We start from the raw sequence: 27,775 nt of genomic DNA, 5'->3' as shown, positions 1-27,775 counted from the left end.
TACATAACTAAACCAGTTGGGACAAGTACTACTTGTTAAAGAAGGGTAGCTTTTAAAAAGCAAACAAAGAAAACTCATAGACTTTAAAGTGAATGTCTTTCCCTCTATTAACAGTTCTTTATTTGTTTAAATTAAGAACAAACCAGTACTCGGCTAGCATAGCACTTGTTACCCTCCTCCCTCCCACCAAACATGGCAAATCATGTTTTTGCAAAAAAAGAAGTCCGTGCATTGATAAACATTAATAGAATTTGTGGAGAACTGTTCTCCACCCGCACCACCAAGTGCAGATCCTCACCTCTTGCATGACTTGGCATACACGAGAGGAAAGAGGGCACCTTTATTCCCTTCATGTTCCGGTGACGTCTAAGGAACAGTGGCTGCTGGGAGGAGTCTCAGTTGGAGGTTCTGTGACATTTATCACGCTGTATCACAGAAAACTAACGTGAATTCAGGTTATGCATCTTCTGCAGAGATCTAGGAGAGAAACAGTTTTACCCCAGATTATCCTACTTTTGGAAGACTAAGAGCAAATTAATCTGAGGTAAACATTTAATTCTGACTGGAAGCATTGAATACTGATCTGTTCAGACCTTGTTTATCAAGAAAACTTCCTTAAACTGAGTTCTACTGCCTTGGGCCTAGCCCACTATAATCTTAAGTGCTGCTATCCTGTTTTAATTGAGAGGGGGAAAGTTTATAGTCAGCACTTCTGTGGTCTTAAAATCTGGGATTACTTGAATTAGTTAATACACATTGTCTCAGTCCAAAAGCTGTCTGAATAGTTCAGTACAAGCAGTTTCATATAGTTAAAGATACCAACACAGTTTACTCAGGCCATTCAGAATACATCTTAATATTTTTATTTATCAAAATACATACACTGAGTCCTACAAAACCCATGTAACGTTTGTATACAGTTTTGGTGGTTTGTATTAAATGGACATATGTCTTCAGGTAGCATGAAGACCATTCTGAACAGACACACCATCAGTAGTCCAGTGTATCGTCAACAGGAAAAGCAACAGGACCCTGTCATCTTACCCAAATTCACATAATTTAGATCTTTTTTTCATAAAAAAGACAGAAATGGTTCATAACTATTAGAGTAGCAAACACAGTGTTGTGTATTTACATTTTAAGGATTCACACCATTCACATGTACCTCTCAAAATGGCGACATAAAGTTCTCTTCTTGCGCTATAGCAGGAATCAGAGCCGTCTCCAACTCCTTCTGCTTCTGCAGGAGGCCCTGAAATAAATGGAAGAGAAATGTGAATGTTCTGTTTTCCTCATGCAGCCTGAACTAAGAACTGTCATTGTCTCATATTTTAAAACCATTTACTTGTTAAGGCTCAATGCTTTTTAAATATACAACTTAAGAAAAAGCAGTACAATGTAATACATCCAGGGGCGAGGGAAGTTAAGGTTTCCTGTCTTCTGCAAAAAACTTTTAGTGTCACTGAAGGGGAAGCCAGCCCCCTTGCCAGGGATGACTGCAGAGGAAAAGGGACTTCTCTCTTTTGTATTAAATTTAACTTGCCCACTCCTCTGTGCATCGTCACTACATTTGTGGTAGTCTGGCGTATTCTTGAATGATGCTGAACCCCCAAGCTTGCTGGGCACTAGCTTTTTAGTGTTAACATAAATTACACTCTACGATAAGAGACAGCGTTACCATTTGAACGAGCGCAGTGTCAGACACTAGGATGTGCACATTTACTCTCCAAAGGTAGAAGGCTCCTGCTCTGTTAATGGCTCTCCTGTGTACTAGACAATGAAGAAAACCTGTAACAAAAAACCTCCTGGAGGTGTATCCTTCTCTGTGATAAGTAATAGATAATAGAGCTATCTGGTACATTCATAAATTTGAAATAAATCTTTTTACTGTCATTAACAGGATCATATATATTGATACGTCTAGCCCCTTGGGCGCTTTCTGTTTTAGACCTGTTGGAAGTAATTTGCTACCGAATAATTTTTTTTTTTTTTTTTTTTCCCAAAAAAAAAGCCCACAAACAAAGGAAAAGTTGCAATAGTGTTTTTCCTGAGAGTTACAAGACCTTTCTCAAAGATAAGGGTTACAGGCTGCTGGCACAGAGCAGCAGAGCCCTAACGCAGGCCAGCAGGTAGTACAACAACGTGGACACTGTATTCTTGGTGGCACAGGAGGGGAGAAACATCCTGCAGAACTGGCTTCAGCTAGCAAAGGAGCCTGCTAGACTTCACTTTGCATCCTTCCAAAAGCAGCAGCTGCCTACTTTCAATCACTTGAGGAATTATTTTTAACTAATAGCAACAGTATCTGCTATTTCTATTAATGGGTCAGTGAACTTGTTCCATCCCTTTGTCAATAATTCCTTTTATTATAGAGTGGGGTGGGTTTTTTTTTTTGCATTTAGTAGCACATTACAAAACAGTACCATGCAATAAATTGCCGTAAATCAACTCAGAGCTGAGGTGAGAAACAAGTAAGTAACATTGAAAACTGGAACAAAGTCTATCTATGGTTTGCAAAGGTAAGAAAAAGGGCCTAGAGAAACATAATGCAAAAAAAAAATATGTGGGGACAAGTAGTGACATCTCTCTTCCCATGTCCTGCGACAGCCTGCTGGTGGCTGGTGAGATTGCTTAGCCATTGTAGCTACAACCTGTTGGCAAGTGGTTTTATTGCCTCAGTAAAAATAAGCTGCTCCAGGATGTACTGACTGTAGCTGGAATTTTTGTCATTTTCCTTAAACTTTGTCCCTTCTTTTTTCACTTTGCTGGCTGAATCAACTTGGGCTTATTCCACTGACTTTCAGTTACAGTGAGGAAAATAAAAGTCTGTTGATGGTTGCTGTTGCTGCTGCCACCGGACACACAGAGAGAGACTTGCTGTCCTGTACCCAGTGCATTGACAGAGTCGCCCTCCCTTTGGCAGAGGAAGGCGCTCATCTGCCCTCCGTTTTCAATGGTGTTTTCCATCGATCAGCCAGTTCAGCGAGAATGTTACCGAATCAGCCCCACTGTATTTATCTACTGCTCTAATTAAGGGTGTATTTCAAAGGCCAAAGAATGGCTAAATATGTTCGAAAAAATATTCTGAAACTATCAATCCAATGTATATAGATGCACGTACATATAATTTAAAAAAAAAAGACTAGATTATCTTCTGAAAAAGAGAAGTACTCTGCTCTCTGTCTAAATTATATTTCATACAAAATTATCACATTATGCTTCCTTTCTCAGTGAAATAACCGATGCCAAACAGGTATCATCTGTAGGAGTATACAATACTTAGCTACACCAGATACACCTAAGTTTGACAGTTTATGTCCTAAATGCACGCTGCAGCTGGTAGGGTATTTAAAAAAAAACAACTCCACATGTTTTAAGTTAACGCTCTTCCAGAACAAAGGTCCATTGAAAGACAAACCTTAACATTAGTTTTTGGCCACCCTAAAGACCTGAATATATACTATGCATCAAAAATGTCCCTACGCTCCTGTCTCTTGCCAACACGGATATCATCACCTTAAACCTCTTCAACTGTCCATGGCTTTCGTTCACCTCAGCAAGCACAAGGATCCAGTTGTGCTTTGAAGCTGGCTTCATTCTTAACCAAAATACCACTGGCAAATCAAGTTTGAATACAAAATACTTAACAGTTTTAAGTATTTAACAAAAAACATTAACAAGTGTTGGAGAAGACCAGATCCAGTCAAACCTACTTGGAAGCCATTAGAAACTGGCAACCTTTCAGTGTTCTTGGATCACAACTTTTCTTCATAACCTGGGGAGAGCCACGGCCCTTCATTTGCACAAGGATTTACCTACTACTGATGCACAACGTATGCATGGCAGAACTTCTGTCTTTCTAAAGTACAGCAGGTAATTAATAGTGTTAACTACTGGCAGTTTTGTTGTATTTAAGTCTGTCAGATTTTCTTCCCTTTATTTTGATCACTTACGAAATTTTTCTCCCTTAAGGCAAAGAAAAATAAATAGTGCTGCTAGCAATGAAGTACCTTTAGTACAGAGGCGTTCAAAAACAAGGGAAGATACTGATACGTGGTTTTCTTTAATGCTCTTCAAGAATGAAATGCAAACCTAAAAGTAATTGTTTTTTTCTGTCTTGCAGTCCCCTGTCAGGCCATTTAGAAGTATAAAAGGAAACTGTTCACGTGTTTGTCCAGACCTGTGGTTTGAATCTGCTATGGGCCATGCCTTGTTGCCAACAGGTAAGTACTGAATTCACTCATGTTTTAGTAACTAGATGCCTGACAGTATTTTTCCTGGTATTCTGACTCCGATGAGGAAAAATATGTAACTTCACAGTTACCAGCTATAATGTTTTGTGCTTAATTTACGGCAATGTCGATCCTTAAAGACAATCTCACCATATTCAAAGATCCTTCTGGCAATCCTGTAGATCCAATCATTACCAGTAAGTCATGACAAATAGAACAACGTATTCAAACATACACAGGCTTCTGTCTCAGGAGCTCGTGTGTGTGTAGTACTAAACTAATGTCATTTTATATTCACTCACTAAATCTGATTCATTGACAAATCCTGAATTTGACTTTCACATGTTAACAAAAGAATAGCTATTTTGGAAGGCTTTTATAAGTGTTCACACTTCAAATTTGCAAATGACAGTATTTTTCAGGACTGACACATGACTACCCCACTAACTCTTCTGCACCAACCACACTGCTCTGTCATGACTGGCTTACCCATGAAATGCAGAAGTGAAATTTCGTTAACAAGGTTTTTAGTCTTTTGTTAAAACACTGTTCTTTTTCCCCTTGAAATTGAAACATTCTTACTGTAAGCAACCCTAACTATCAAAACCTGGAAGCTAAATAAAGCCACTCAGTTTCAAGTTTTCTCAGGTACTCCACTGTTTCATAGCTAATCCAAGGACTAAGGAATCCATAGTCTCTCTCAAGGACAGTCCAAAAGTGGAAGTAATGCACGAAAAGCAAAATTAGTAAGAGGGAAAAGAAGTAGAGGACAAGGCCCAAAACTCATCACATATGATGGAAAAATTAATTAAAGGCTAATGTTTATGACTATGTAATAGTTTCCAGTGTTCATTTTGACTTTAGTATATATACACATACATATTTATCCCGTAACTTTTTGCTTACCTGGCGTAATTCTGACAATCCTTTGAGAATTGCTTGTTGTCTCTCTCTGACTTTAACTACATCAGGATTTAGAAGAGGATCTCTAATGTGATCAGAGCTAAAAATCTGTCTTGGCGTTTGGTAAGAATCTAAAAGTAAATGTATATCAAATCCGTTAATAAAACTCTGTATCAATTCTGTTTTAATTTTGAAGCAGTAGATTTTCACAGCTTGTGAAAGTCAGGTTTTGGTTGATATCAGATTATCATCACTGTTTTTAAGTCAAACAACACTTAGATTCCTAAACCCGAATCTATGTACAATAATACCAGAGAAGTGCAATCAGACTTCATTAAAGGTCAAAAACAGAGAGAGAAAAGAATAAGAAATTGTGTTGCTTTTTGGATTTTTTTAAAAATCTTTTTCTGTGCTGTTCTTTTTTTTTTACATACAGAGTATCATTTGGTTGTGTAGGCTTTCTGTACAGTGCTGTGACACACATGGATTACTGCAAAATTCAGTAAAAACAAATACCAAATTGAATAAATTGTAGCACTTCAAACTAAATCACTGTAACATTTATTCTCTTCTACATGAATCAGGTCACTATGTATTTCAGTACCGTTAAACTGTCGATACTGTGGGTCATGGGTTGAAGGTCTAGTCACTGGTGCATCTGGATCAAGATAATATACTTCATTTGTTCGAACATACGGAATAAATTGTGAAGAGGGAGGTCTTCCAGCTTCTGTAACAGGAGGAGGAGAGCATCTCTGCTGTGTATCTGCCTTGATATTTTTCTCCCTGTTATTTGCCAGGAAATTAGAAGAATGTATCTGTTTTTGTTGTACTTGGTGTAATCTGTTCTTAACTGCTGGAACAGGTGGTGATCCAGATCTGTATGAAACAGTTTAAGTTTAAAAAAAAGAAACCTCAAACAATATTTCAGTAATGTGATTAATTTTCTCAAATAGTAGAGACAAAGAATCCTCAGAGGACTGGACTTTTGCTCACTTACTCTGCTTTTATACCTGCAGTTTGTCTGGTCTTGTCTATTATTAGTAGTAGACAATTAGACACATCTAAGTTCTTTTTAAAAAAAAAATAAAATCAGGAAAGAAAAGCATGTATATTTCACCATTAATGTATTTATACATTTCATTAATTCAGAGTAGTGACGTACCTTTCTTCATTCAAATGATTTTTATGAAATTGTTCTTCCTAGGAGAAAAACCAGAAAGGCAAAAGTAAAATAAAAAGCTCCATCATTTTATATTAAAAACTTTCATTTTTCAAGACAAGTTTGTTCTGAAATCCCAAAAGGACTGTTTGACCTGAGTTCAGGAGAAAAGTGTTTATCAAAGACTTCCATTAGAGACTTGTAGTGTCTATGAACTAAATTAAACAAATTACAGGAGGATTTGCTCCCATTTTCTATGTGTTTGGCAGCTCTAGACACTAGCAAAAATACTATATATATTTTCCAATGACCTTGGAAAGCTGCATTTATAAACTTGAAAGGTTCAGCACAAGTTAACAATTTTTAAAGGAAAGCTTGTCTTTCTAGATACAGTCAATAGAAGTTTTCTATTTAAATGAAAAATATTAATGTATCCCATGCTTCTTATGGTATCAGACAATGCTTACTTATCTTAAAAATCTGCTTAATATTCATTGCCCCATTTCTCAGGTACAAAATTCTTGAACATTTACCTTTCAATAATGTAAACACAAAACTTAGATTTACCATTAACCTCAAACAAACTAATAAACTCAGTTTAACAAAAGAATAAATCTTTGAAGATACGTATTTTCACATACTTTTGTTTTAATACAGCTTCTAAAGTATGTGCATGTATCCACAGTAAACAGAGGGTTAAACAGAACTGCAGTGGCCACCTTTTCTAGGCCAGATGTTTTCTATTGGAAAGTGTGAGAAAGTGAGCTGTTTAATGTATATATACGTTTATACATACACACAGAGAGCGAGCGTGAGAGAAATGGGGGGTATGAATATATTTCATAGTATTTTCTTTAAATGAAAATTGTTTTTTTTTTTCCCAGCCACAAACTGGACCGATACATGCTTACTGTAAAGGGAGAAAAAATGACTCCACTAAGGATGCATTTTTATGACAACAGAGTACATCCTCAGTAATCCATATCCTTTGCAGAAATAAAAATTGTCTTCTTGAACAGGTACTCCTGTACCTCAACCGTCACCATAACATAATGAGTGGACAAAAAGGAGCGTCAGTGATGCCCTTCTATCCTGCACACTGCTTTCAGTCAAGCTCCCTGTTTACAAAATGAATCAATGATGACGAATAAATGAAAGAGAATAAACACTCTGGAAGATTGAAATAATAGTAAAAGCTAAGGCACAAAATCTGAATATATTCTTCTGATCATGAAGAACGAAACAGTGCTGTAATACCATTCTTTTCACAAAAGACAGTGGTAGGAAAATTCTCAATGGTTAGTGACATAACTGAGTTCCCACCCAGGAAAAACTGTGTGGAGCAAGAGTCTTAAAATATACGTCATTGTTAGAAACCAAATAGTTACCTTTCTGACTCTATGTCTCTTATTTTTCATATTTATTTCTTCATGAGGTGAAGGAGACTTGTCTGAATAGCCACCCTTTTTCAGGCAGAGATTCCCAGAGGTATTTCTTTCTACCAACTGAAGCAGCTCAATTTGTCTTCTTACTTTGTTTTCTTCCCTTTGTTTTTGTAGCTGTTTAGGGTATCTTTCTGATGCTGGAATGTATCTTTTCTCAGGCTTGTTTATGTTCCAGTCAGGTCTTTTGCTGTTTTTTTCTGAGGGTTTAATTTGTCTTTCTTTTCTTGCATATTGTTCATATAGATCACTGTAAATGCCACCAGTTTCTTTTCCTGAAATTTTATTTTTATCTATATACTGCTTTTCCTTCTCATATTTTTTGCTGTTACAGGTTTCTTTATATTCTATGGAAACATCAGGTGATCCACAACACACAGTTCTTTCCTCAGCTGACTCAGTGTATGCTGAAGTATTAAAGTAATCTAAAAAAAAAAAAAAAAAATTCTAACTCCAAATTTAAGCTATTCAGATTACTTGTTTGACTTTTGTATGCATATCAATCTACCATTACTGATTTTGTTAAAAAAATGTTTGTCAAGAGTTTTTAAGTATTTTTTATTCTTTTTGATGTGGAAGATAGAACCAGTAGAAGAAAACTCAGCAAGAGTGGGGCAGGGAAGATTAGAGAACAAAATCAAGTTACTCTAAAGCAAAATTTATGTTAAATGAACTACATTATTTTAAAATGTAGAATTCTGTTTTTGTCATGGTACCCAAAGATAAAGAGCAAAACACAGCTTCTGTTTAGTTTTTCAGCATGCCGATGGTTTGGCCATATTCACAGTGCTACTAGGAATAACCACTTTCCTAATCCTTGTCTTCCAATGGGAACAATTTGTTCAATTTTTAAATTACTAGCAATCTAGCTTGTCTCTTTACTATGGGGCATACACAAAAACATTTAATTTGTAAACTCTCCAAATTCACAGTAAAATTTCTACCACTGTCAAAACCAAAAATATCAATTGTTGCTTAAGCAAATAGAAATAAAATAAAAGCTCCCACTTCACAAGTGAAAAGAAGCTAATAAATTTCTAAAACAAGGCATAAAGTGACTAAGTTTCCACTGAATCTGCTCATTCACACCTCATCTACAACATTAATCAATGCAGACTAAGTTTGAGCTGGGTTTTTCAACAGTCTGGGTATTTAGCAAGAATTGTAGAAAGTTTTCCTAAACAATTGAATGTAAGCTCTCTTGTTCTAATGAATCTAGTTTTCTAATTCCAGAATTATTGACAATGTTTCTGCCAATATTTTCAAGGACTCATTAGGAACCCAGCCCTTCTCGATACCAAACCACGTTATGTAAACCTGTAAATATTCCCACTGAAGACTACTACAAATACATGTTTAAATGCCTTAATAAATGTAGTCCTACCTGGCTTGTGACCGTGTGACTCTACGTCAACCCTGTATTTCAGAATGGGTGATTTGAATCTGTAACCGGTAAGTAACGACTATATAGATATATCATTTATTTAGAAGAATACAGTGATCTAGTAAATATTCCAACGTGCCTGTCCAAGTATTTCTTTCCAGTTTTATTCCATTCTGAACGACAGTGATTTGGCCCTACAGCTCAGCTGCAGAAATATGCTATTCCGCTGTCTTTCCGAAGGTACATCAGAGCAATTCGATTTAAGGGCTGCATACCTGTCTGCACAGCAGTGTCTTTCCGAGGAGAAGCGATCAGTGACTGCTGATCAGTGTGGCTCTTAATGTCATCTGAAGAATTGTAACTTTGATTTGAAATTACAATTGTATTACAATTTTCAAATTCTGTATAATCTAAAAAGAAACAAGTAAAATTGTTCAATTTAGTAATATATATTCAATTTAAACCATGCTATTAATTTACCAGACTACTGTGATTTAGAACTCAAAGCAAGACTGAGATCCTAATAATACTTTCCCTTTTTCACTGGAAATCTAATTGACAGCACATAGGTCTGAATATTCCCTATGCATTCTTCATAATGTCTTTGTATGTCTTCCTTTATGTAATATAGTATTTGAAGCTTACTAAAATACAATGTTTTTCATATTAGTTAACACTGATATTTGTTTGGATAGCTCTTTAAATAAGCTGAAATGAAATTTGGTTTGTGAAGCAAAGGAGAAATTTCTGACCCAAATGCAGGAGGGGAAAAAAAAAAACAAACCAAAAGAAAAACCACGAACAACTTGCACGCAAACACCAAAGGAACAGGCAAACTGAATACGAAAAGACTTATACTTGCCACCACCAAGATTCTTCTGAAGCTTTGAAATGTCATGTCCCTTCTGAGCCAAGTCTCGAATGCGCTGTTCTTGTTTTAATCTCAGTGACAATTCTTGAGCTTTCTGCATTGTCTGATAAAGCTCATTTGTTTTAAGCGTCATGAGTTCCTTTTTTAAAAAAAAAGGTAAATACAAACTTTTATAAAGATAAATTCAGAACCTCTACTGTGCTACTGAAAGATGTTCAATCCTAGCATTAAAAAGTGAGCATCTATCTCCTCAAAGTTATGTGGATATTTATCTCCTCTCTAATAAATTCTTTCCCTAAATGCCATTTGATTTCAGTAATCTATGACTTCCTATATCATGTGGTTTAATGAAATAAAAGAAGTCTAAATAAAAATAATTTTAAAAGCTACCTTCCTCCTACTTCCACAGCAAAGAAACAGTAGAAGCCTCCCTAACAAAGGCAGAATATCCCTAAACATGCGGGTTACAGTTTCCAGACTCAACAGGTTGAAGGTGAAGGATACTGGGCCAAGGAAAATCTCCTTTCCATACTGCTATTACCATCTCATCCCCTCTTCCTACTGCATTTGCAAGTGGAAAGAAGGAAAACTGATAGCATGCCATGTTTTGGAAGAGCTGAGCTATTACAGAGAAAGATGACTTTCTCAATTTTTTTACCAGTTTATTCTAGCATCTACAGGCAGATGCTATACCTTTCTGTCCAGAAAATGCAGAGAAATCAAGGATCCACATTTTTGCAGGTTTATAGGAGGGCATGTATTTGGAATCACCCTTGTCTTATGACATCATGGAATTCTGCTGCTGTTCTGCTACTGTGCCAAAAGGAAGAATAAAACACCAGACAAGTGTTTTAACCTTCTACAGACTCTTCTGTAACTGGTAAGAATGTACACAAATGCAAAATTTGTACTTACCAAAGGTCAAAATGTTACTTTTTGTTTAACTTTTATATGAAAGAAGCATGTAAAGCTCAGCAATAATTACAGAGGAGAAAGCTCTAGAACATGAATGACTTTTAAAATTACTTTTCCAGAAAATATTCTGAAAAGTCTTTAATCCAGAGTAAAAGCACATCCAGTCAGATAAAGTTCATGGTACTGAAGCATCTTAAAAGCATCAAGTTACCAACAACAATAACTGGATCACACACTTTAAGGGTTTTTTAAATTTAAAATTTACATTTTAAAATGCATGTTTCTGATTTAAAACTACAATTCCACTTTTGCCACTTCTTATCATTTATCTTCCTGAAAAGGCCCCTGTCCAAAAAAAGAAACCCACCTTAGGCTTGTATAGTGTTATAAGTTTATTAATTGAGGAAACAGATTTCAGTTTCAAATATCTAAATTTCAGATATTTTTCATTTTCAAAATGAAGAGCCAACACCATTTCGAAGGTGAAGAACAAGAACCATTTTCCTCAAACCCAGTATTATTACAGACTATCTGCAGTAAAGAAAATGCAAAAACCCACCGCTTTTTTTTTTTGTTTCAGCATATCTTCTTCAAACTGTTTCTGCATTTGTTCTTTTTCTCGTGCTAGGCGCTGTTCTTCCTCTTGCTCTTCCCATTTTCTCTGCTCTTGCTCCAGTTGTTTCTTCTTCCGTTTTTCTTCTACCTGGGCCATTATTGCTTTCTAGAAATACCAGAAGAAAAAGGAAAATTCAAAGGTGTAACATTAAAGGTATTATAAGCTATTTATTCCTATACTTCCATATACATGTATAATAAATGGATTTGGAATTGAATTTTTTTGGGGAGAGGGAGAATCAGTAGCCCAACAAAACAGTTCAAAATACTCAGAAAAGAACAGAAATAGCTTTTTATGTTTTAAAAAACGCTTTTATTTTTCTTGTCAAGAAACGGTGGTCCGATTTTTACCTTCCTAAGTGTAAGCTAGTATTTCAGTCTAACAGAATAACAGTTTCACCAGAACAGGCTCGTTATATTTATACTAAGACTTCTTCACATGGTGCTAGAGACATCATCAGGCAGATATACACTCAGTTAAGAGTACCACAGAAGTAATGTGAATTACAGTAAAGTAGGTAAAAAATTAAAGATTCATAGAGTGGCTGCCTGTAAATATAAGTTCTCCTGATGATAGTGACTGAAGAAAAATGCACACAAACCTACAAGAGCTCTAAAGACTGCATTGTACGTTTTTTGAAGCAAGAATTCAGTTACATTAAAAGAAAACAGTAGAGTCTAACTGAATGAAAATCAAACAACTGTAAACATGTAATCTGTACCTCGCTGGATTCTGGTATTAAATCTCATGCTTTATTCACGTGACAGCACTACCTTTCATCCTTTCTTCTCATTAAAATAGTGTTAGTAAAGCACAAGTCTACCTGATGTTCTAACTGTTTCTGCCGCCGCCTGTCTCTCTCTTCAATCTCTGCAGGGTCCAAGAGGGCTGTCATTGAACGGAGGAAACTATGAACAACGAAACATGTAAATGTTTTTAATGATAAGAAAATGATCCTAAAGCATTTCTTAATAAGAATCAGTTAGATTTCAAGTAGTATTTTTCATATTGAGGTTATCCCATTGTATTAATTTATAATTATAAAATTCATTTTACTAAGGAACAAAATAAGGTTATTTGCACTAAATTTTATTAATGAACAATGGAAGCACTGTGTCTTTCAAAAGTGAAACAACAAGTATTTCTGAAAAAAACAAAAGCCAAATGAATAAGATTGAAAGATCACATTTAAACAATCTTACTCAAAGATTTTTGTTTATTTTTTTTAATTTCTGAGGTGGTATCAGAAATGTACTGATGGGGAAGGTGATTATCCTTACAAAGCTCACTCACCTGACCTTCTGACCATGTTCCAAAGCACTGTTTTTAGCAGCTTTTTCTGCATTTCCCACCTTTGAGGGCGTGAGGTTGCCTAAAGCTGCAGGTGAAAAAGGGTGAATAAAAGCAGTCAGCTCCTTAGGGTCGGGTGACGGGCAAAGATTTTCAGGCTGCTTTTTGTACATTCCATTTAAGGGATGTTGTGCATTAGCATTAAGGTGTTTTTTTAAAGAATCAAAATGCATTGCCCATCTGTCATGCTCTTCAGCCTAAATAAATATGAAGCAACAAAAAAAAACAAAACAAAAAAACCAGAAACGCATTCAATTACACTGTTTCTATAAAGTATGGTTAAGAAAACAGACAATACACATTCTGTAAAACAGGAACATTTGAAAAGCTGTTATGGGGCTACAGTACAGACAGCAGTTAACGCCCTAAATGGGAAAATATAAGTTTCTCTGTTGCTTAAAATGCAAGTTAGATCAGAAATTATACTGCTGACCCATACACTTGGTCAGCAAAAACATATTGCTACTATATTTTGATGGAAGAACCCTGAAAAATTAGGAAGTGAAAAAAAAAGAAAAGAAGTTTGTTATCATGGATTCTGTCTTTTTGGTACTGCTTTTTCAATTTATATTACTATTCCATTCCATAATTTTCCTAATAGTACTCTTTCTAGGAACATGAACAAGTGGCAACTTTCACACTGTCCTACATTTACTCCCTCCATTTTAATTCTGGATGGTAGCAGAATTAATGTGCTTTGTGCGCATGCGATAGCATGCCATGCATTAATCTCTAACTTCCAGTTTTCAGCTAGACAGGCCCATTATAAAATAAGCCTTCTTTCAAAATCTCTTCTACCCACAGCAGCCACCACTGCTATCCTAGCAAAGTACCTAAAACTTTTGTAGAGTTGACATACTAGGTTTAAGTCTCTCTTCTGTACCACCCAGGCTTATCTTTTTGGCTCACTGTTGGCAACTGAGACATTCCAATATATCACTAATAAAAGATTTTTACCTAAGGTGCCTTTGGTTTTGCTAGGTACTGAGGAGGTTTTCTCTTCCGACTAAAAGAACTGTTTCCTTAAAGAGACTGGAGAACGGCAGCCTCAAAAGTTGCATTTTCCAGGAAAAAAAACTAACATAATGATATCTAATCATCTTTCTGGGAGTCTTTTCCTTAAACAAAAATTCCCTTCTGTCAGAAAAGTTTCACATCTATTTTAAAGAAGCAAGAAAATCATAGTCCAAATAATGATAAGCCAAATTATTGTTTGTCCTGTTTCCTGAATTTTGTTCCTTTTTGGAATACTCTGTGATGTAGAAGCAGATCAGAGTAGCTGAAAAATATACTTTATTCTTGTGTGAGTCTGTGGTGCACTATGCAGAAGGGTTGAGAGTATAACACAAGACCTAAAAAAAATGATGTTGAAGAAAATGAGGTCAAGCTCACATTAACTTCCTTTAAAAAGAAGCTGGAAGTGAGATTACCATTAGGTGACTGCAACCATCTTTCCACAGAACACCTATCAATTCAAAAATAAGGCAGCTAATGAAAGAACCTTTCACAGCTGTGTTCCCTTCACAGTTAAAAAGCTCAATTTACAAAGGAAATTTGATCCTTTCAACAACTCAGGAAATGAAGAGAGTTGTGTGTCAGTATTTAACCAACCTTAGCAACATGAGGTTTTTTTGGAGGGTGAGTAGGAAAGCTCTCTTCTACTATTACAAACTGTGGAATTAAAATGAAGAAATTTTGTCTAGGAATTCTTGAATTGCTGTAAATACTTCAGTTGAGAGTAAAAACTGTAGCCTTTTAATCCAGAAGGCCACAGACAATGAACATTCATATTAATCAAGTTTTGGTAACCAAGATTCTTGTTCATTAATAGTATAGAACATCTCATGATGTGAATATATCTTCTGCATGGTGAAAGATATAATCCTGGGGTTAAAGCTGTGTAATTTGGAAATCTGAATTCCAGCAACAGAACAATTTCACTGTGTGTTTTCTCGCTTCAAAAGACAAAGAGTCTTTGGAAAAGTGTGTCAGTATTGGGCTGTATAAGAATTCAGAGTATTCCACTGACCTTAAAACTATTAATAGCAACATGTAAAGGAGTCAGCTTCTATATGAACAACCTCCAGGGGTAAAAGATATATTGACCAAATTGGCCAATAGGGACAGTAATAAAAGCCTCCTGAGGTATTCCACCTGCAATGCAATTATATTTGCCACAGTTGCCTTCTAGATCCAGCATAAGAGACCTACATTCAACAGCCTGGAAAAACCAAAGGACAAAAAAGGTAAAGCTATTTTCTACTTTTTGGTGTATAAGTGTTTAAAAAAGTTTCCTAAGAGTGTATGTGAATTAAAATAATATTTCTAGAAGCAGGACTTGAACACCACTGTGACACACTGTAGTTGTCCATAACTTTCCTTCTCTTTTCTCATCTCTTTCTATAGCATTCAGAAAACTTATTTTTACAAAATATCTATCCACTGCCTCTACAACACCTTCGAAACCCTACTGCTTTCTCACAATGGTGGGAAAGGAAAAAAAGTGTAAGTATAACTGTCTTCATCCCTGCAGCAAGCACCCTAATGCATGACACCTGACACATGACAGTCTGTGCTATGCCGCCGAAATACTGGAACAGACACTGGCTGAATGTTCAATTAAACTGTTCTATGCATTCATGGTGAAAACCTGGATGTGCTACAGGTAATTACATCTTTGTTGCTACTTCATTAGGTCTACAATTTCTTAGAACAAAAATGCAGAGAAAAACTTCTCTTATTCCAAAAAGTTCCTCTAAACCACAGATACCTTTGATAAATTAAGTTTTTCTTCTATTTTTCGTAGCTTAGCTTCTTCTTTCTGTTTATCCAGCTCTTCAAGCCACTTCTTCTGTTGCTCATGCTTCAAAGCACTAAAAGGTCGTTCCTGTGGTACAGCTTCCTGAAAAAAGATAAGTGCTAGTCTCTTCCTTGTACAAAAAATTCACTACCTTGTCTAGCCACATAATAAGGACTTGGCAGCAAACTTTGCCTTCAGTTGCTAGGCATAACTGGGCTGTTGCCTTATGCAAAAATAATTATTTAAGTTTTTAACTGTAGCAAGCATTAGACTGTTCCATAAAAATGCTTCTGCTGTTAGAAAGATGCTGAATAAGCCAGTCTTTGAATACTATTCTAACTTGAACTATCAGACTACTAGCCTCTCACTCTAAAAAACCCCTTATTTATATGTATAATGAATTAAAATCCCTTCCCTTCCTTCATTGCTCAGTCTGTGTTCCAGGTAGATTCAGCACCATGATTTAATCAGTAGTGATGTCTGAAGTAAGTTCTAGATACCCTCTTCATTCTTCTGTTCCTGCTTAATGGAGATCTACATTATTTAACAAACTCCAGTGGCACTGAGAACGTTCAATGCTATCTGACAAAAACTACTCTTCAATCAGTGCCTACTCAAGAACTATCTCCAGAACCTTCTCTCATCAATATAATTTTTTTGTCTTCTGATAGGTTCCCACTTCTCTATTTCTTTATGGCATACTTGAAAGCTAAATAATCTTCAGCTCAGAGCTCTAGTACTGTTCTTCACATCAGCCTTGAAAATGCTCAGTCTTCAGTAATATTTTGATAATCATTAATTCAGACACATTTCTCTAGATAGAGCAAAAAGGTCTACTGAATTCTTGTGGTTTAAAAGAACTACTGAAGATAGATATCTGTTGTCAATAAATAAGTTAAAAAAAAAAAAAAGCATGCAATTTTAAATCTTACCCCTAAAAGAAATGCTGTGCAATTGTCAGCTGGTAAGTCAGAAGAACTGAAATCAGAAGACTGCCCAGCTGGAGCACTTGAAACATTCAGTGGCACTTGATTAGCCTCTGCGGTTAAAGCAGTTGTACAGACACAGTTTTCCACAGTGGTAATAGAGTCAGCTGGAAACACTGTCTACAAATAAAGTGACCACTGTTGTTTAAGACTTTACTTACTTAGCTCACCTGTTTTGTTTGTATTAAATAGCCTTTAACATATAATAAACAAGTAAATTATATTTCTAGGAGCTGCTATTCATTAAAACTTCAGCAAAACTTGTAAATAGGCATCTCATATGCACTATTTAATTATGTAGAGTGAAACAAATACCACTCAAAGTCGTAAGTTTTCTAGGAATGCTGAATACACCACAAAAAAGGTAATTTGTTTTTGTTGTAGTAACTGATAGCAGGTACAACTAACTTCTGTTTAACAACAGTCAAAGTCATTGGAGAAGCAGTCTCATCTTAGTATAACATTTATCTGACACAGCATTTTCAGAGTGACAGTTGATGTTTTTAAAAGGCAGGTTAAAGTCAAACTGCTATGCTTATAATGTAAGCAATCAAATATATGTGAGAGCTCATGAACGATGTAAAGAATATAAGCAGGAATTCCATTTCAGACTATTCCTCAAAACAGAACTGGAAAAGATTTGTACCTTTTAGTTGGGAATCAACATAGAAGGACAGGAATGGGTTGTTCATGCTACAAAGATCTTAATTTGGGAAGCGACAAATTGGAGCAATAAGTAAGTGTGAAAGCCATTCATGCCGTGAAAGACCTTAAAGGGACCACTGGATTCATATAGAGAAGAAAATCTTGTATGAATTAAAAGCTGAAATGTTCTGAAACAGTGCTGTAGAAACTGTGTGCTCTTTAGTGTTTACTGATAGCCTTACCTTATCCGGTTCAGCTGTTTCCACTTTCCCTTTATGGGCTTTATTATAGACAGGTTTTGCCCAGAAATAACCCACTTCTGCCTCCAAAGTTTCTTTCTGTTTCTTCTTCAGTGCTACCTGTTCATCTTCAAAAAAACAAACTCTAGTAAGAGCTCCTAATACACACATGTAGCAGGCTTGTTTTTTTTTTTTTTTTTTTAAAGCAGCAATGCATATCTACCCCATATTTTTTTATTGTAAAATGGACTACAAGAGTAAGCCACTATTGTCTGACCAATCAGTCTAAACATGACTTTGCTCTTAAGAGGATGGCAGCCGAGTCTCTGCCCAGAGATGTAAAGGTAACAGGGGAATCGCTCTGAGAAGACTACAAAACACTGAGGACTTAACAATGACTGAATATTTTCATTTGTGATAACATTTATTTGGTTAAGAAGCATTTTTGCAAGATTTATAGATAAACTTTGCATAAAATTTTGAAATTCAAGAACAGTAATCTGTCTTGGAGACTAACAAAATTATGTACTTTCCAATTTGTAGTAACTGCACTGATACAAGTAAATTTAAAAGAGCATAAGGAACACACAGTTTCTTGGCATCCTGAGTGTAATAAATTGATCAAAATATATTCTGTATATCATAAGTACCTAATTCCTTCTTCCACTGGGTCTTTCTAAATTCTAATAAGGCTTTCTCCCCTTCTCTTTCACCCAAGGTACTGAACATGTCAGCAGGTTTCCACGAATCCTTTCTGGAGAAAAGGAGAGAGAGGAAAAAAAAATTACCTAAAAAGCTAATCTGTTAATTTTAAAGGCAACTTTTAAATTAGTATTTACAAAGATTCTTACTGTGATTAAGAACTACGATATGACTCTTTATAGGAGATACAATTTTTGTAGACAATAACACAGATCTACGTACATAACTTTCTGTCCTGGCTGCGGATATGCTTCTTGTTTCTTGCTTGAATCAGCATTTGCTTCGTCTGGAACAAATGAAATTTCAGAAGCCTTTTGGAGCAGTGCTATAATGTTTTCCTCTGATGCCTGATTAGTAGCTGTGATAGAATATATATAAAAATATATATGACCACTAAACTTTCTTCAGCATTGAGAAAATACTTTGAGAACAGCAGAAACTTGCAAATTCCCCACTATTTAACAAAACTGTTTTCAGCCCTGTTTGTATAGTTAAGGTACATAAGTTAATTTCACAGGGTATTTCTAGAATGCTAGACTTAAAATAAACACTTATTCTTGGCTAAGAGCTCAGACTTTGGGACTCTGCTTAATTGTAGTGTGTCTTATGCTTGGTAGCAAAGAGCTGACCACCTCCCTATGTCCACAAACAGCAGTAAGGATGTAATACAGGAAGATAACGCAATAGTTCTTACACTTCTGTGTAGAATAACTGGGAAAAAAAACAACCCATAACTATTCAATAGTAATATTAGTTAGGCAAAAAGAGAGATGTACATCTTCAAGCCAGAGGCAAATGGCACTACTGCTCTTGAGACACACAGCAAGAATTGAACTCTTCACAAAATCAGAAAGGCCAGTCTCTTTGAGGTATTGTGATTTTGGTGATTTGTTTTTTTTTTTTTTTCCCCCCAGACTCCTAATGGTACTGGTACAGTGCAGTTCTATGGCTTTTTTTTTTTTTTTTTTTTTTTTTTTTGGTCCCCTGCACCTCCCCCCCCAAATGTAAAATGGTTCCTTTTTCCATGAAGTATTGCCAGAATTGCTTGCTGTTTTGCTCTTTGAAGTACTGGAATACTATCAAGCAATCCTTTCATTTTTACAGTTAAAATTATCAGATGCTTGGTTCCTAAAAGTAACAGGCAATTTCACATCCATAATTGCAAACAGTATTTTGTCTGAGACCATTAAACATAAAAGTAACATCTCTTCGGCCTGCAAATAAACTTAAATGATGAACTCAAAGTTAAGCTGTCACATTTTCCTGTTTCCATGAAACTAACTTATTCAAGTATCAGTATCTTACCCATTTCATCTTGCTTTTCATTTTGAGTCTCAGAGATGCTTCTAGTTCCTTCTTTTACAGTCATCAAAATCTGTTGAAGCTGTTCTTGTGTTAAACACACCAAACTTCTTAGGTCTTCAGCTGATACACATGGGGTTTGAGGTTTCTGTTTACTGTTTTTAACAACATTAAGATTCTCTGAATCAGGATATCTGTTTGTGTTATCTCTTTGGAAAATCAAAGAGTGATCTTTAGTTGCAGCTTCATGTGAGGAGTGCTTAGGTACGTGCAGTTTTTCAGCTTTTGTCATTGATAAGCTTGATTCACTCCTTGGTTTTGTTAAGTTTTCCTGCTTGATACAAGCATTTTGTGTCGACCTCAGAGAGTGCCCAGTATGCCTTATTCTCAATGCCTGTTTAGGTGCTCTGGCTTTATTAGCCATCTGTTAAAGCAATAAGATTTCACCATATATTAACTAAGGAAATAAAATTACATGGGTCACAAATGAAAACAAGATTGAAGCAACAAGTAAAATAATATATATATCGGTAGAAACTAATGAAGTATCTTAATGAGTACTACGAATACCTCGGAAAAGAATACAGCATCTAAATTTGAATATTTTTAAATGACATTTTGAAAACTAACTTTATGTAGCATAACATTTAATAGAATTAATAAATATTAATTCTGCTTTTCTTTGGTGTTTCTGAAGCCTGGCTTCAAATAGGTATATCTTTCCAGCATACAGCCACTAATATTTCAGTCTTGATTTTTCTATTCTGTACTAAAGTTTTATCCTTTTCAAGGTTCTTGAGATACAGTTGTAATAATCTCCTATTTATTGAGACCTTTTTCTGCTTTCTTTCCTTCCCCAACTCACTATATTCCAGTTTACTTGGATAGAGACAACCTATACAAGGAAATTAGAACTTAACACTTCAGACCCCTACTTTACCAGAATCCCTTTAAGTCCTCTGAAAGTTCTGATTTAGATAATTCTTTGTGCTGCTGTAATTTGTTGGCAAAGTAAACTGAAGCATTTTGCAAAGCTAAAAGTAGTCATAGAACTTTTAATTCATCCTTTATAACAGCTATTACGAACCTGAGAAATACAGTTATTGTTCATAAATACCATTGATTACAAGTATTTAGACAGTTCAGATGTGTTCTCAAATTTCTGTGTTATCAAATTAACTAGTTAATTTGTGTATTCTAACAAAAAAAAAGTCATTTTTCCACTTACCTTCATTGCAGCCTTTGATTTATCTTTTGGGAAACAAACACAAACATATGAAAGAAGTATTTAGTAACAGCTTCCTCCTGAAAAACAATCTTGAGAAATTAGTAAACTGCTACATTAATCTGATTTTTGTAAGGCGGGGGAAAGTACTTTCCCCATAACATCTGCCCCAATTGTGTTACTTTTTTTTTTAATTTCAATATAAACACTTCAAAAATACGCTGGAAAAAAAATAGATATAGTCCAGTAACTATTTCCAGTTTTATATAGATCTAATAAAATTATTGTGCCAGTCTGATCCTCCCTGCTATTCATTCTGCTTCTTAAGGAGCCCTGTGGTAATGGTTTATTTTGTTTGTTTATTGTGATTTTTTAGATTGCTTTCTGTGTCACATTCTTCCAGGACACTCCCTGCATCCAACCCCATCTTACTACATTGTGTTACCTGTCTTCATTGCTGCAGCCATCACACCATCCTATGCCCTGAAATAGTCTTCAGTCTTTTAACCTAAATCCTAGAGGATGCATAGAGGTATAGTGGTCTCAACAATAATGTTAAGTACTAGGTTTACTATAATACTTATTAATATTATAATATTGATTAATAGACGGAATGTGGTACTCAGCACAAGAAATCCTGCACATATGGCTAACAGAAAAGGAGGAGAAAATAGCAGGGATGATATTTTAGTGGAACACATCTGTTAGAAACAACGCTCCTTCAGCTGCACTGTGCAATTATTGCTCTGAGTGGTGGTTGCACCTTTTGTGCTGGTAGCACCTACACCTTTTATTTGCACTATCAATTAAAGACATTAGAGAACAATAACTGTTCTTAAACTCTGCAAAACCACACTATCAATAGTGTCCAACGTAGATGAACATTTTAAAACTTGGGAGTATGCTGAACTGTTGTTCTGCAGAGACAGTCATTAAATCCCAAACCATCTTGATAATGTTTCAGTAGTAGAAGTGTTGTGTGGCCATGTTTATTGCTGGTTTCTTGAGCATTCAACCTGCATCCAAGTGGGTGAAAGTCCCTTTTTTACTTCCTTCTGGCTATTCAGAAATTAAATAAAGTGGGATTCTATGTGCTGTGTGAACCCAACTTCTCTGTGGAAAGGAGAAAGACACATAAATAGGGTCTTTGCCATGACAGTGGGGAGATACAAAATATGGAACTCCAAAGTGGTGCTTATGGGTTATTTTACTTAGGTTTTTTTTTTCTGTGTAAGAGAAACAACTATCCCAAGTAGCAACTTAGGCTACTACAGAATAATCTTACTTTAGCCCCTAAGTCTGGGAGCAGTGTTGGACAGTGCAGAAAAACTGAAATTCGTAAGTAATACAATTCAATGCATTTTTTGACACAACTCAATTCAAGGAAGTTTATATTTATATCAGTTGTATAAACATGTTAATTCCTGGAGAAGACTGCTTGTTCAAGGCTAGTTCAAAGTCAAGGTAATGCTTTATCTTAGAGCACTCTGGAATGTACACTGGCCCTATTTAGCCAATGATGCTGGAAAAGGGAAAGCTGTGGAAAAAGTGGTTGGAAAGAGTGAAAGCTGTAGCATTGCTGTTTCAGAGGTGTTACAGGTTTTGTTTCCAGTAGACTGGTATTCCGTACTGTCTCAAAATACTCCATGATCCCTCAATAGACCGCTGTCTGGTAAATGCAGAAAATTAAATATAATTTAGAGGGCATTAAACGGATAATTTCTGTATCCTGACTGCTATGTAGAACAGTTAGGGAAAGTGGACTTGTGCTTGTATAGAAACATGTGTCTGACAAATCACAAAAATAGAATTTATTAATGTTTAATTATGAGCACACACTGGAAAAGTCTATCTCAGATGGTCATAATGAGATCTGGCCTAAATAAACTGCTTATTTAAAATTACAAATGTCAACTGCTTTCAAGTCAGAAATGTGACTGTAATGATGTAATTCTGTCTAAATTAAGCAGTGAGTTATTAGGCCTCTTTTTTTCTATGGTAAGGTGCTATAAAGTTACAGAAATTATCAAGTCATGCCACCAATATATAATAGTACTTTAGCTTTTTTTTTTATGAATGGAGAGACAAGCTGTCAAGAGTCAAGACTATTTGCCAGTTGTCTACCAGTTGACACACTAATCAGAAGATCAGTGTTAACCTACTGTTCAGTATCAAGCTGGTGAGTAAGAGGACTTATAAATAACAATGCACAAATATTCTTCCTAATTGGAAAAACATTTCAATACAGCTTCCTGTTGCTTGCATCTTAAGTTTAGCTTAAAAAAGCTTTAAAGATTACTTGAGATAAATGAATAAAAAAATACCAGAAGAAGCTAAAATTAGCCTAGGCTTTCCATCCAGCACTTCAGTTTCAAGCTTCAGTCCATCTCTGCAAAATGAGAGAGAGAGGGGAGGGAACTTGAAATATTAAGTAATCTGATAATGGTACGATTTTTACATTAATAACAAGGACAATTGTACTTAATTATAGCACTGTATTTACTGCTGGTCCAGATGTTCTTTCATAACCCAACCTTCCTATGTTTGTGAGAAGTTACTTAATATGAAGAAATCAACATGTCTTGAAGAGGGTATATTTTTTATTAATGGTACTAGAAAATTTGGATTTGCATGTTTGTCCTACTTCTGGTTAGGATCCAGTTAACATTCACTTGAGCTGGGAGAGGAACTGGAGCTGGTGGCCCCTATAGCTGGGGCACCCAGCTGCGATAGGTTACTAATTAGCCAACAGCTGGGGTGAGTTTACCCAAATTAGCCAAAGGGCTGTTCCATCCCATGTGACATTATGCTCAGTATTTAAGTGAGGAGGGTGCTGAAGGGAGTCTCCTGCTCCTACTTGAGAGAAATTGGGCATCAGGATTTTGCTGTGAGCTACTGTACTGCATTTGTTTTCCACCTCTGTTTTGTTTTCTTCTGTTATTTCTTTTTTTTTTTTTTTTTTTTTCATCTCAACCCATGAGTTTTGCCACTTTTTCTTTAGCAATTCTCCTCTCTGTCCCACTGGAGGGTTGGGGGAGTGAGCGAGAGACTGTGTGGCTTGGTCCTGAGTGGGGCTAAACTACAACAATGTTACAAAGTAAATCTTCATGCTGAAGGTGCCACTCTGTATTGTTATACATAGCAACATGCCTGCCTCAAGAATTTTATAATCCAACAATATAAACTGTATGCTACAAAAATGCTAGAAAAGTAACAAGTATCCCTGAATGCCAGCACTGATCAGAGGGAGGAGCTGTATTGTGAAAACAGTCTTTAATTGTGTAAACAACAGTTTACGTTTTAAAGTGGAACAAATGTTACTTTAAGGGTTTAAAAAAAAAAAAAAGCTGGCAGTGTTTCCGTGAAAGAGTGTAAAGTACACAAATGCTTTTCTTTTCTTCCATGCGTTAATTTGAGAAAATTTAATGTGAGAGTTAATGCTCAAAATAACGCTTATCTTCAAGTTGCCTTTTATGGAAAAAAAAAAAAAAAAAAAAAAAAAATCTGGCATCTGAAGCTCGCAGGCACCTTTCTCATTAACGCGGCAGCGGCTGAAGCTGTAACCCCAGGCGCCCAGAGAGCATACGGCAGCTCGGCCGAGCCCAGCTCTTCTCCGTACGCGCTCGGTGCTGGCGGGAGGGGTGCGGGTGCTGGCGCGGTCACACGGGCCCCGCTCCTCGCTGGCCGCTTCCCCGCCGGGAGGGAACCGGCCGCGTCCCAAAGCCGCACGGCTGGCTCTCCCTGAGGGATGGCGCGGGCGGTCCTCTGGCACCGCTGAAAGGGGTTGTTCCAAACGTCTCATCCCCCTAACCCGCTTCCCAGACCCCGTCCCGAAGCCCTCCCAAGAGCAGGGTCTGCAACCTCTCGGCTTTGTCACGCAGACCGCTCCCGTTACCGGGGCCTCGGACGCGAGGCACTAAGCGCCTTAACGCTGCCGCTCAAAGCCGCGGCACCGGCCCGCCGCACCGGTTCCCGGGCCGTCCCTCCCCGGACAGGGCCGCGTCCCAGGCTGCGGGAGCGGCTCTCGCTGCCAGCCCAGCGAGCCTCTTCCTCCCCTCCCTCCTTACCCCAGATTCATGGCTCTGCCCGGCTGCGAGCGGGGCGGCCGAGACTCCGCGGAGCTGCGCGAGCCGCCCGCTCTCCCTCTGTGTACACCGGTTGCCGGCCCCGCACAAGGAGCCGGGAGGCGATAGGCTTCCCGCGGAGCGGTGGCTTTGCCAATGGGCTCCTCGCACACTGCGGGGTGGGCCGCAGCGAGGCGTTGTGGGGGATGAAGTCCCACGCCCGAGGGATTGAGCACAAATCCCGCCGCCGCTGCCAACCTCCCCGCCGAGGGCGCGGAGCACTTACAGGGGGATTATCCCCGGCGCTCCAGCGCTGGGAGGGAGAGAGGGGCGGGCGGGCAGCTGCTTGAGCCGGGGAGGGGCCTCGCCCGCCCGCCGGCGCTCCTGGCGCTGCCTGGGGGGCGGCGGCCTGGCAGTCTCGTCGGGAGAGGAGAGACGGAAAGCGCAAAGTAGCCGAGGAGGGAAGGGGTCGGTGCGACAGCCTGCCCGGCAGCAGCGCTGCGGTGGCCGGATGGGAGGGGAGGGTTGGGGGTCCCCGGCAGCGAACCTCCCAGGGCCCCTCTGCTCGGGGCGCCAGGTGAGGCCGCCTCCCCGTCGGACGCTTTTCACCCTGAAGGTCCGCTGTCTTTAGCGGGTATTCCTGCTCAGTAGACTCTGGGGCTCGCTCTAGTTTGGGGCAGGTAGGTGGTTTCTGCATGACAGTCCTGTTGACCTGTGGTCCGGCCCTTTGCGGTCGCCGCTGTCGCTCGTGGGTTTCCCAAACCGTGCTTTAGGTGGTGGTGGGTGTTCATGGTCCGTTTGTGAGGTTCTTGAGAAGCCTTTTAGGAGATGAATATTAAGCACCGTCCAGTCTGTTGGTTTGTAGGCATAGCTTCTTGAATTACGGGACACGTAAACATGCAAAATAAATGAATCCATATTTTTGCCTTTTTTAGGAAAAACATCTTTGACTTGTGTAAGGGGGATTTGGCACTGTTAAAGAGTATAGTCAGATTCATTAAAATGCTTCAGAGCCCATTTAGATCTTTTACTATTCGAGATGTCATTTAAGCTTATGCTTAAAGCCAGATGCTTATTGAAATCCTTCATTAGAAAGGATGTTAAGACCTTAAGACTTGTCTTGAATAGTGTTGCTTCTAGATGTAGTTAATTTTGTCTGGCCAACGGTACCATATATGTAGGAGCGGATCCTGTAGTGCTTACTCCAGCTGACAGAAGTTTTGTCCTTTTGAGACTACAAAAGAAAGCAAATAAGCAATAATAGAGAAACAAACAATAAGGCTGAGCTTGATGTGTACACAAAATCTATTCTCTGCCATGCTATCTGAACTGCTTTGTCTCTGTATAAAATTAACATGTCAGTCATGAGACAAAACGATGTCTTTTTTTCAAATATTGTTTCACAGCTGTTTATGTGGTATTTATTCATTGATACATCAGCTAACGAATCTTTGAAACTTTAATTTAGAACAAGGGAGGGAAAGAAAAGAAAACCTGGAGTTTTTCTCAGGAATGCACTATGAGGCACAGAACATACAAGATACGTTGTGGATAAGTGCTGCCATTTTTGTCTGCCTTATATCCCTGTCTCTGAATCTCCTACTCTCTGAAGCTCCCTGGGATGTCATCAAGAATGACCTCTGAACATTAATTTGTCTAGCTGATATATTATAGGATCATCATTAGCTCCAGGAATTAAAGTCTGATAAAAGTGAGACAAAACAAAAGGACACATCCTTATCAAAGTCTGTTGAACTGTGCTTTCCCACAGCATTGAAATCGGGTTGTTATACATCAGGAAGCACATTGTCTGTATAATTTGGATGAAAACATTTCAAACAGGCACCATGTGTGTCCTTATCTACTTTCCAAGAATAGCAATTTTTCTAGTGTTCTGTACAGCAACTTTTAATTTTTATTATTAACCCAGTCCCAGAAATACTGCTTTAAGCTATACCCTTTTAATTAATGCAATTTCTTTTGATTTAGTGGAGTACTAGTAGATTGGGTTTTTGTCCAAGATACTTGAGTTAGTTAGTGTTCATATGTCTAACCTTTCAGTGTACATATGTTAATTTTTTTTTTTTTTTTTTGTGGGGTGTCTTGGTATTTGTAGTCCCTTTGGATTAATTTAACAACATTATATACCAATTAACTTCTTTTGTGTTTAGTTCCCTCAAAACACTTGAAGTAAGGTGTCAGAAAACCCCTTAACCATACTCTACTACTTTCACTGTCCTGCTTCTCCCAAAACTGAATTCATTGAGATGTAGCATTACCACAGAGAGACTAAATCCTAGTTTCCTGTAGACAATCACCTCTTTGCTGAAGGAGATACAGAAGACTGAAGCATTTTCTTCTTCCTAGTCAGCTTGCAGTATCCACAGTGTCTCTCAAAACATTGTGTCTGTAATAAGCGGTTCTTCGCTTTGATGAATTTCATATCCCTGATTTCATCCCAGCTGTGTGTATTGGGTCACTGTGATAAGATCTGCAACAAAATGTTTATGATGAGCAGGGCATGACTAGCTACACAGTCTTCACTGGTAATTTCCTTCTCATTTACTCATCTGATTTTTTTCTGGACCGATCACGGCCAAACAAAAGCAAAGGAGAACGGGCACTAAATCATTCTTCACAATTTTGAAATTTATATTTCACCCCCTGCTTCACAATGGATTTTCCAAAGTAATAGATTTCTATTATACTTGCAGCATTTTAAATAATATAGCCAACCAGACCTGTCTCCTGATTTTTGTTTGAGGCAGCAGGTGGCAATATAGTTTCAGGCATCTCTCCAAAAGTTTAAATTTATCATACAAAGCATCATCATATAAGGACTCTAAAACAATTTTTTCCGGAAACAAGAAGTTTCACAGCCCTTTTGGATTTCTTTTTATTTTTATAGTTTATAAATAAAACATCAGTGTTTTGCTA

General features: G+C 37.3%; 1 protein-coding gene across 4 annotated transcripts; it reads right to left on the bottom strand.

The window, feature by feature from the left end:
* Positions 1-89: 89 nt before the first annotated feature.
* CCDC66 (coiled-coil domain containing 66) lies at positions 90-24,960 on the bottom strand. Of its 4 annotated transcripts, XM_086755509.1 has the most exons (21): positions 24,303-24,519; positions 23,099-23,163; positions 21,220-21,289; positions 20,778-20,800; positions 19,553-19,973; positions 18,470-18,605; positions 18,196-18,299; positions 17,549-17,673; positions 16,608-16,781; positions 15,646-15,777; positions 12,819-13,072; positions 12,349-12,433; positions 11,469-11,630; positions 9,986-10,133; positions 9,399-9,533; positions 7,686-8,164; positions 6,301-6,338; positions 5,740-6,014; positions 5,139-5,266; positions 1,166-1,252; positions 90-477 (listed from the first exon to the last, which is right to left on the bottom strand). In XM_086755509.1, the coding sequence occupies exons 3-20, from the start codon at positions 21,239-21,241 to the stop codon at positions 1,169-1,171; spliced, it is 2,925 nt and encodes a 974-aa protein (XP_086611635.1). In that variant the 5' UTR covers positions 21,242-21,289; positions 23,099-23,163; positions 24,303-24,519; the 3' UTR covers positions 90-477; positions 1,166-1,168. The 4 variants fall into 4 exon arrangements, with proteins under 4 accessions (XP_086611635.1, XP_086611634.1, XP_086611636.1 ...); XM_086755508.1 differs by lacking the exons at positions 21,220-21,289; positions 24,303-24,519 and adding an exon at positions 24,842-24,960; XM_086755510.1 differs by lacking the exons at positions 21,220-21,289; positions 24,303-24,519 and adding an exon at positions 24,842-24,960 and having other exon boundaries at positions 5,740-5,921.
* Between the last annotated feature and the right edge of the window lie 2,815 nt (positions 24,961-27,775).

The sequence above is a fragment of the Chlamydotis macqueenii genome, chromosome 10 (assembly GCF_036417535.1).
Source record: "Chlamydotis macqueenii isolate bChlMac1 chromosome 10, bChlMac1.mat, whole genome shotgun sequence".
Taxonomy (NCBI): Eukaryota; Metazoa; Chordata; class Aves; order Otidiformes; family Otididae; genus Chlamydotis; species Chlamydotis macqueenii.
This window is presented reverse-complemented; position numbering and strand designations above follow the sequence as displayed.